Here is a 10,840-nt window from a genome sequence, read left to right on the forward strand (position 1 = left end):
TAAATTTTTTTTTTTTTTTGCAAAGTACAGCTTTGAAAATAATGATGTGTTCATATAGATGCCATCATGGTGAACACAGGATCAGATAAGAGCTACCAGCAGACAATCCAGAAGGAACCTGAGAGAAGGTACCTGAACAGCTGGAGTGTCTCCCACATGCTCCTTGTTAGTCACAGAGGGGGAAACACACAGGACCTAAGCAGTGGGGAACTGGAAAGTGCCCTGACCATGGACCAACATTTCTACTCTATGAAATGGGTGTAGCAGGCCACGCCCAGGCAGCATACCTGCCTGGACTGCTCAGCCTTAATCTACTTAAAGGAAATGCCAGAAAAACTCCAAAGGAAAGGCCTTTTGGGGAGAGGGGCTTATGCTTTTTTTAAAAATGTCAATACTATAAAAAGACAGGAGACTGTGAAAACGTTCCAGATTTAAAAGATGTTGAAAAATATGTATAATAATTACATGCAATAACTGACTAGTCTGGATCTTTTACTAATGGTTTTCAACATTATGTAGGAAACAATCTGAACCACTGACAAATGTGCACAGATACAGCAAATGAGAGTATTATGCCCATTTAAATTTGCTGAGGGCAATTACTGTGATATAGGCATACAGTATCTCACATTTAGGAAATGTACACTGAAGCGTACAAGGTAAGTTACAGAGTCCTGGAAGTAATATTTGTGCATGTGTATATGTGTGTATATGCATACATGCGCACTTACAGAGAGAAGAGGGGACTGCACAGATGATGACAAATGGGGTAAACCATTAAGAACAGGTGAATCTGGTTAAACAGGGTGTATGGATCTTTGCACCATTTTTATTTTTTGTAATTTTTCTAAGAGTCTGAATTTATTCAAAGAAAAGGTTTATCTTGGACTCAGAATAGGATGCCCAGGTCTGCTGGTGTGACTGGAAACGAGAAGGCAGTCCCACCCAGGCTCCTTCACAATTATCTCTACAGCTTCCGACATGGAGAGCCACTTCCTGACCTCTGGCCCACAGTCCATGAACTGAGACATGACTTATGTGGGGCAGAGCCATTGAAAATGACCAAAAAAAAGGTAATCCTTGGGCTAACCAAAAGGTAATAGGAAACGGTTTTGTTCAGACAGGTCCATCTTGGTGGTCAGGCTGGCCCTGAGCTCAAGGTGATCCTCCTGCCTCCTTTATACCCACCGAAGAAATTCACCTCCAGTGTAAGAGAGTGCATGTTTTCCCAACTATCACCCACGCTGGATATCATCAATCCTTTTCATTTTTCTTAAACTTATTACAAATAATGGAAAATTGATTCATACTGCATTTCCTTATTCTTGATTTAAGCTAACAACTTTCCTTTCTTTTGTGTGCACCTTTGAATCCCTTGTCTGTTTCTATTGTGTGTCTTTCCTTTATTGATTTGAAAGATTTAAGTAGCTAGGTTTTAATCTTTGGTCTATTATACAATGTTGTAAAACCTATTTAACTTTATTAAAGATAAGCTAACTTTTATTAGAAACATTTAGCTGTTTCCTTTTTGTGGTACTGAGGATTGATGATCCTTAGTTACTGACTACTTTCCCCAGCCCTTTTTCTGTTTTACATTGTTTCTCCGCCTTTTTGTAAGATCAAGTGTATTTTCTATTTTGCAACAGTCTCACAGTCACTAATCTACCCAGCCTGAGCTTGAACTTGTGATCCTTCTGCCTTAACCTCCCAGATTGCTGGGATTACAGGCATGTGTCACCACACCCAGCTGAGAATTTTTATACTGTAAAATTCCTCTCCCTTATGGTTTTTTGGTTTTGTGGCTTACCTGAGAGTTCTTTCCCCACCATATGATTATGGAACACTCCTTTCACTTCAAGTTTTTTTTTTTTTAAATAAGATCTTTCATATAACTTGGAATTTAATTTGTACAGGAAATGTGGTACAAATCCAACATTTTCCCCTCCTGAATACTAACTGTCCTAAAACTACTGAGTGATGCTTAGCTAAACATGCCACCCCTATCATATACAGTATACAGATCTGCTTCAAGAGTCTTTATTCTAACACATAGCTTTAGCTATGTTTGTTAACAGCACCTTGTTTTAATCAACTTTATGTCTTGAAAAAGGCCAAGCCCAACCCTCTTAGTCATTTTCAGAATTTCCTTATAGACTATGCTGAACAAAATTTTGAATGAGCTTTTCAAAGCTCCCTAAAGTATCTTTTGGGATTCTTATCAGTGTTCCTTTTAGGGAGAAATTGCATTTCTGCAATTTTGAGCCTTCTGATCTAGAAAATCATAAGCAATTTCGCTGCCTCAGACCTTTTGTCATTTAGTCCCACTCCCCATGCACAGATGCATGCTGAATAAAAAATTTCATCATTTTCTGTAAAAATACAAATCAGTTTATACTCCAATAAAACTATCAGTTGAAAATACTGAGAGTCAAAACTGCAATTAATACACCAAACCTACCAAACACCAGTTTAGCCTACTTAAACATACTCAGAACACTCACACTTGCGTACAGCTAGCTACGCATACACTAACAGCCTGTTTCTGAGTTCTCATAGCAAAGTGTGAATCCATTAGCCCTGCCCCATCTCTTCAGAGATGTGTGCAAACACTGCTAAGAGCAAGTACAAAAGGGCACTTGTATGGCACTCAAATTGAGCTCCATCCATCTTGTACTTTTATGGCCTGAGACTAAAAAGATCCACAGATCAGTCATAGACTTAGTTGGTCTTTTTTGTTACTGACTTCTGTCTTTAATGGATTTCAAACCAGTTTACTGAATAATCTAAAAACTTCATGTCCAACAAAAGACGACTAGACTGACTCAGTGATAAAAGAAAATGTGCTATGAATTACTATGGTGGGCAAGGGACACGCAGGCTCAAAAACACCATGAGAGAAGCAGAGGAGAGAGCAGGCAGGCCAGGGAAGAAAAGAAATGGCCCTGAGGCATGCTAAGTGGTCTGTGGTCTTCAGGGAACAAACAGGCGGGCCCCAGTCCAGAAACACGGGCTCCTCCACTGCATTTTAGGTGTTAAGTATGTTTGATACTAACGTTAAGAAATTAGTATAAAAGAACCATTAAATTTCAAATATGATTACTATTATTTCAGTAAAGTATTTCTGGAGAAGTTGGAACTAGGGAACACTTAAGTCCTCTGTCAGCAAAACCACTCCACTTACAAGCAGTCACGAAAGCACACATACCCTTCTTACCTGCCCAGGTGCTCTGAGCTTGAGCTGACCAGGTACATGAGGTTCCTGAGGGTGTGCAGTGGTTGTAACTGATCCAAATTTACATGCTAGGAAAAGCAAAGAGTTGATTAATATTTTCAGCTATATAGAAAATTAGATATTGGTTCAAAACACATTTGCCATACCTGAGAAAAACAAAGGTAAAGGATATTTGTGTTCAGTTTCTTCACGGCTCGAGTAAACTTCTGTTTGCTGAGATTTTCTCCACAAAATTCACTGTAAAACAAACAAAAGTTTGGAAAGCAGTTTTTCAGAAAATTCTCTTCAAAGGTTCATTTGAAGAGTATGCCTTACACTACAGTTCATATATAATCTTCCCTGTGTCTCTGTCTCCCTAGTAAACTGCCCCTCATAGACACTTGCTAAAAACTGCTGCCCTTGCAATTTCACTGCACCTATACAAGTGACAACTGTACCAGGCCACTATACTTTAGGAATTTACACTACACAAATATCTAAATGCAAAGGGAACAGCAATGGACAAGATTACTCTTGGAAGTATTTGAGGGGACGGACAGGATCCTGGCACAAATGCCCACTGTGTGCAGACCACAGGTGTAAGCGTACAGTAGCGCTACAAGACGTGTGCTCCTCTCCTCGCCTACCTTCTTGTGGCTCAGTTCAGTGCTCATGCCTCCCAGGGCTTTGTACTTGCTGCTCACTCCACTTGTAGCCTCTCTCCTCAGGGATCCCCATGGCCCATTCGGCCCTGCTGCAGACTCTCACAGACAGCAGAGCCTTCCCCAGAGTCAGGGCACCCTCACCCTGTCTCAGGGCTCTCTATGGCACCTGTCACCATTTGACAGATGCACTGTCTCCCACAGAATGCAAGCTCTCAGAGGCAGGGGTTATGCTTTTGTCACCAATGTACCCCAGTTCTAGAACAGTGTCTGGCACAAAAAGCAAAGCACAGAACACTTTAGGATGCTATCATCTGTGTTTACTGGAGACAGGTAGTAAGGGATTTGTTTGCTTGAAATGCAGAGGATGAAAGGAACATCTCAGCTGGGACTGGGCAGACTCTGTCTCTATCTTTAACCACTTGCAGGTCCAGTAATTTAAATACAAGATAACCAGAAATTGCATTATGAAAAATTTTTGTAAGATAATATAACAAGATATGTAAAAACAATAATGTCATCAAATTTATCCAATAATTTTTCTGTGTATGGTATATCTTAAGATATTCAATACATGTAACCACTCCCCAAGATAACTGTAAACTGCATGAATTCCAAACATGTACTCATTTTTTTTAAAAAAGGTTAAAAATCCCATACAGAATGCAACGTTACAATCTCCTGTAATATCTATTCTTTCAAAATCTTTTGGCAGTACTATATTGTCTTTCTTTGAACAACACACTTTCACACTGTTGTTGTCAGCCTTTCCTTATTTTCTGTGAGTGGTATAATTTCAATAAAATGTCTATCTACTAAATGTAAAAGTGAAAAAAATAAATAAATAATAAATAAATAAATGTAACAGTGAATACATCAATGATAAAAGACATCCTTGCTGGCATTATGCAATCCCGTATTTTTCAATTACTTGATCTATTAGACCTAATCTGAATTGTGTATGATTTTTTGAGCCTCTGTTTTGACTAAATAACATGTGAGTTCCATACTATTAGGTCTAGAAGGTGCATAAATATTTTATAGTATGTTTTTCTTCGCTTTTCATTACAGGGTAGCTTGTCAGACACTGACCAACTCCTCCCCACCACTCAGAGAATTTAATAATCACTGGACACTACTGGAATTTTTTGTTTCATTTTTTCTTTCAAGTTCTATAGTTTCTCTATTATGAATATCTGACACTAAGGAGGTGTCTTTTTTGTCTTTCCATTTCATGCCACAGCCTTTCCCTCACTGGTATGCTAGTATTTCCTTATTTCTTTCCCTTTTTTTGGTACCAGGTATCGAACTTGGGTCCTTGCACTTGCAAGACAGGTGGCAGAACCACTGAGCTAAATCCCCAGCCCTTGGGTTTTTCTTTTGCTTATCTCTTAGCACTTCCTTCCTATTCAGTCTCAGTGTCCCACTGTGTGTTTTGTATTATAAGAGAATATCACTGAGTTCTGGAGAAGTATAAAAATTATACCTAATGTATTTACAATAAAAGTTGTAGCCACAGTAGCACTAAGCCCCTTTTTATTTTCAGACAGGGTTTCTCTAAATTGCCCAGGTTGACCTCAAACTTGCCATCCTCTGCCTCAGCTTTCTGAGAAGCCATCACACCTGGATTTTTTTTTTTTTAATTTAAAGCCACAGGAAGAGTGACTGCCCAGCTGGGGCAAGATAGGTGCCCAAGGCAAGACAGAGGCGGCCCGCAGAAAGGCCATTGTTCTGAGCCCAGGAAGATGGTGGAACGGTGAGCAACAGAGGGCCTCTCCAAGGTTTGGTGTTATGAAGTGAAGCCCACCAGCAGAGCTAAGAGAGAGACACTGGAATAAAGATGCAGCGGACTGCAGCGTTTGGTCACACGGAAGAATAGCAGCAATGGGGAGGCAAGGCAATTCCTTCCTAAGGATTAAAGAGATGGAGAATATGAAGCTGCTACTACTTTGGAGAAGCAAGATCTGAAGACTCTTCCAAGCTACCATGTGGCCTGTTAGAGCAACAGTGGAAAAGTGAGAAAGAGCAAGAGGTAGAGCTCAAAAAGAAAAAACTAGTACAAAGATCAAAGCTTGAAAACCCAGAATACCTTGAAATAATCATTCAACCAAAGAAAAAGAAAAAAATGCAGGAAAATTAAAATTCCAATTGTGAAGAAACCAGAAAACCAAACCATCACAGAATGTGTGGATGTGCCTCAGTTTCTGAAGGCTGCTCTGAAAATAAACTACTAGTAATCGAAAAATTATTGTCAGACAAGAACAATCCAGATGTCTGTGGTGACTGTAAAATGAACAGCCTTTCACAGAGCAGGCCTGGAGGAACCTTGGGCAGCTGTGGAAAAGTTAATAGAAGCTAGAGCCCAGACCAAATTCCATGAATCCACAACATCCACTGGGCATGCCATGGAGGAAGCCTGGATGTCTTAAACTGTTGCTGAACAAAGGTACAAAAATCATCACCTGAGATGAGCTGCTCAGGACAGCACCTCATGTGGCTATGAGGACCAGCCACTGTGAGTGAGCAGAGCACCTTACTGCCTGCAAGGCAGATCTCAACTCCAAAGATAGAGAAGAAGATACCTCTCTATATGGTGCTGCAATATTGAATCATCCTAAGATGGTCAGATGATGGTATGGGGCCAACCTCAACATCAAGAGCTGCACTGAGAAGACCCCAATGGTTCTGATGCTCCACTGGCAGAACAGAACCAATGCAATGTTCGACAGTCTTTTAAGGAGAACTCTTACAAAACCTCTCACACAGCTACATTCGCAGGGAAACTGTCATCTGTAGCTGCTCACTGGCATTTTGAAGGGGTGGCCCCAAAGAGTGAGCTGCCATTAAACCTACCTTCCATTATCAACCTGTTATGAAGAAGTACCTGTGAAGCTTCAAGGAAGCACAGGGTTACAGATGTTTAAGTTTCCTTTAGCAAAACTCACTCTTTTTTTATTCCTGTTTATTTATTTTTGTGACACTGATATTCAGACTTTCAGGAGCATCTATTTGGTGAGCAAAACTTAATTTATCCGTAACACATTCAACACCTTCTTATAGATAGTTCTAAACCATAAGAATGAGCAACGCTCTAAGTGCTTACTTACGCATCCTCACTCACACAAGAGATTTCAAGCTATTTTGAAAGGACAAAGGAGATTATGACAGCATATTTTCTATGAACTTTTAATGTTGATATATGAATGAGCAATGGAAGAGATGTAGTAACAGTAAAGGAAATAAAAGACTGATAGTAGTTCTATGGGAAAGGACAGTAAAGCCAGCCATTTTCATCTCCGGGCCTGGTTTTGTTTTTCTTTGACCAAGAATGTCAGGAGTGTATGTGCAGGGCACTGAAAAGATCCACCATTAGAGCAATGAAGACCTCAGTTTAATTTAAAAAAAGGATGAAAGGAATTACAAATTATAAATATATAAATATATGAATATAAATGTGTACTGTATTGTATTTATATTCATAATAAAAGCAAAGAAACTAAAAAAAAAGCCACATGAAATTTCTATAAAAAAAAATATAAACTCCAATTGTTAAAATTCACCCAGTTCTTATATCTACAGCATTCTCTCTAAATAATATGTTTCCTTCAATTATTTTTTAAGTGGAAGACTCTCTATGGTCTGAGACTTCACAAACAATTGTATGATAATAAAACACAGTGAGTTGAAGGGCAGCCTGAACTACACAGGGAGACTCTTGTCTCAAAAAAACAAAACAAAACAAAACAAGATAATGAAGCAAATCTACATGCATCTTTTTTAATCTAAATATTTCTATCAGACATTTCTGGCTTGCTAATGCTTAAATTCTTATTTTTGGTTTAACTGGGATTAAGAACTCACAAAACTTGGCAGATCCACAGTAGGGAAGACATCACCACCTTCAGTTACTTGCCTGTTACACAGCTTTTTAGGAAGATTGACATCAAGTATGTGAGATAAAATGTTGACCAGCTGAGTGGCATAGCACAGCGCAGCACTGATGGTATAGGCAGGGTTATTATGCTCCATGTCTAAAGGGTAAGGACAACAACCAACAAAATATTAATGAACCAAGATTTAATGATTTGTGACTTTATTGTTACATTACTGGTGGTCTAACGGCATTCCCTACTCTATGGCTGGAAATGAACATCTACTGGTTTTAGTTATTTTTTCTTTTTTTTAATTCATTAAGTATATTGGTACATTTTAGGTATACAACATGATGACATTCATCATTGGGAATTTGTAACTTTATATTATACATATTGGTTCTTACATTTTTCCCCATTCCCCTGCCCTCCCTTTGACCCCTCTACCCTTCCCTATTTACAAAGACTTTGATTCCATCCATTTTTCTTTTCTTTTTTTTCTGAACAAAATGTAACATAAACAAATGAGCCTAAAACCCAGTCAGGCAGGAATGAAACTGGAGTCTGAATCACTTGAACCTGATCAGTTCTATCAGAACAATCGGTGCCAACTTAAATGTCATGCCCTAAAGTCCTTTCTAAACTATTCAACAGAAAAGACGTCCCTCCCTTTGCAACCCTGCACTACTCTGGAATACCACTGCCTCCCACAGAACCCACTGCACATATGGGGCCTCTGATTGTTTATTTCAATCATTTACTCAACTTAGAAGGGCAAACAGCCACCCACACCTGTCTTGGTCCCCTTATATTACCAGCACCCGGCACTGTGCATGACAAAGCCTGTACTCACTAAATATCTGCTGAATGACTTAATGAGCAATTCTCCTCCATCTAAGAGAAACTATAGGAGTTTCAAAAGGTTTTCCTATTGGGGTATTTCGATTCAGTTTGGACTGCTAAACAAACATACTACCAGTTATAAACTAAAAACAGAATAAGCTAGATATGTATTACTAAATGAGATCTTTTTTTATATAAACTAAGCAATATTAAACCACAAAGGTGAAATATCTAAAAATATGTTTCAGCTGGATGTGGTGGTGCACACCTGCAATCCCAGCACTCCAGAGGCTAAGGCAGGAGGATTGCCATGAGTTCAAGGCCAACCTGGGCTACACACAGAGTTCAAGGTCAGCCTGACCTATATAGCGAGACCGTCTCAAAAAACAAAACAAAACAAAACAAAAATTAAAAATAAAAAATAAACATGTTTTCAGTCCACTGAGTGATGAATGGATAAAATGTAGTATATCCATATAACAGAATATTACTGAGCCATAAACACCAGCGGACAACTAATATATTCCACAATGTAAACCCTGTGAAAGAAGTCAGATAAGGCCACAGAATCTCTGACGCCATCAACGAACCGTGGTGCCGTGCTACACCTTTAGTGCAGGATCACAACCAGTTTTACAACTGCACAGAGCTGATGGCTGCACAGTGTTTTGAATACTGAACGCCCTGGAACTGTTCGCTTTAAAATTGATTTTGAGACATACTATCGTATTTCAATACTCACCTCTCCCTTTCTCCCTCTTCCTCTCTCTCACTCTCCCTCTCTTCCTCCTCTCTCTCAAATATTTTGCTTCTTACCAGGCCCCTGCGTTGTTTTCTTCTCTTCCACCCAGTTGTAGTAGGCAGAGTAGTCCCCATTGTTTGGCAGGCTTATCCAGGGCCCCGTGATGCTGATGCTGGTGTCCCCATTGTGGTCATCACAGACCCAGCGTCCTGAGAGGTACGTCGTCCTCCGGGCTTCGGCAAGCTTGCTCACAGTGCTGGAAGTCATGGCACTGTCACTCTCTGAAGACCCATCTGCAGGGTCTCTAAAAGTCAGAAACACATTCACGTTTTGGAGACAGACTATGTTTTTGCTTTTTGCAATATTGGGGCCTAAAGCTAGGGCCTTCACACTGAGCTGTATCACAGCCCTTATTTTCATTTTGAGACAGGGTCTCGCTAAGTCACCTAAGATGGGCTTGAGCTTTTGATCTCCTGCCTCAGCCTTCCAGAGTATTGGGACTACATTCATCACAATGACACGCAACAGGCAGGGGGACCAAGAGCAGGAGTTATATTTGTCACACATGACAGGGCAATGCGAAGTTGCCCGAGTGCAGGAATTTAACTCACAAATGTGAGGAAGGGGGCACAACAAGCTGGCCCTAAGGTATCAACATCTCACATTCTTTGGTGCCCATATCCTGTTACATGCTTACAATGTTTTAAGATTGTTAAACTATTTGCTGTATCAGAAATTAAGAAAAATTTAAAAGACTCACTAAAAAATAATAGTTTATGTTAACAGGTTTCTATGAAAAAAACTTATTTTTCAAAAGAGGAAATTAAATTCTACCAGTTGTTCTTGGCAAGTAAAACACAAGAACAGCAGCAAATCCTGCTTACAGGTCAGCACAGTGCTTGTCTGTGCACCAACCACCATGCTTCAGTGCACAGCCCTGTCTCCTGCTCATTTCCCTTTCATCCCACAGTGCAAATGGACACGAACTCGAGGGTCCAAATCTGATGACACTAAGCTAGGCATAATGGTGCACGCCTGCCTGTGATCCCAGAACTGGAGAAGCTGAGGCAGGAGGATCACAGCAAGTTCAAGGCCAGCCTGAACTACACAGCAAAGCCCAGTCTGAAAAAAACACTTTAAAAACTACTGATTTTTACTGTTTCTTCAGAGAAATTCTTAAGTGAAACTCGTTTTTTTTTGAACCACAAACCTGTAGTGATCCTTAATGACTATTACTGCTGCGTGGTGCCCCTGCCTCAAACATGTCACATGCACGTGTGCCCAAGGTATTACAGTCACCATGGCTTCTGAGCCACAGTGCAAATGTGAGCACAGTGAAAAAGAACAAATTTATCACAAAAGTGCTCTTGACTCCACACGGGTCTCAGAGGCCTGCTGCCCTAAAAAGGCAGAACAGAAATCCACTATGAAAAGCCACCTGCCTCCCAAAGGCAAGGTCCTGAGTTCAATCCTCAGTACCAAAAAAAAAAAAAAAAAAAAAAAAAAACAA

At 39.9% G+C, this 10,840-nt stretch overlaps 1 protein-coding gene across 1 annotated transcript in view; it reads right to left on the reverse strand.

Moving 5' to 3' along the window:
- Nucleotides 1-10,840, reverse strand: part of Atg14 (autophagy related 14) — a 46,548-nt gene that overhangs the window by 3,817 nt on the left and 31,891 nt on the right. Inside the window, exons 6-9 of the mRNA XM_010613671.3 lie at nucleotides 9,405-9,634; nucleotides 7,787-7,904; nucleotides 3,379-3,469; nucleotides 3,215-3,300 (exon numbers count right to left, since the gene is read on the reverse strand). Coding sequence (XP_010611973.2) covers nucleotides 3,215-3,300; nucleotides 3,379-3,469; nucleotides 7,787-7,904; nucleotides 9,405-9,634 — 525 coding nt within the window. The remainder of the gene's footprint in view (nucleotides 1-3,214; nucleotides 3,301-3,378; nucleotides 3,470-7,786; nucleotides 7,905-9,404; nucleotides 9,635-10,840) is intronic.

This window comes from Fukomys damarensis, unplaced genomic scaffold, assembly GCF_012274545.1.
Source record: "Fukomys damarensis isolate Sample0158 unplaced genomic scaffold, DMR_v1.0_HiC HiC_scaffold_21, whole genome shotgun sequence".
Lineage (NCBI taxonomy): Eukaryota > Metazoa > Chordata > Mammalia > Rodentia > Bathyergidae > Fukomys > Fukomys damarensis.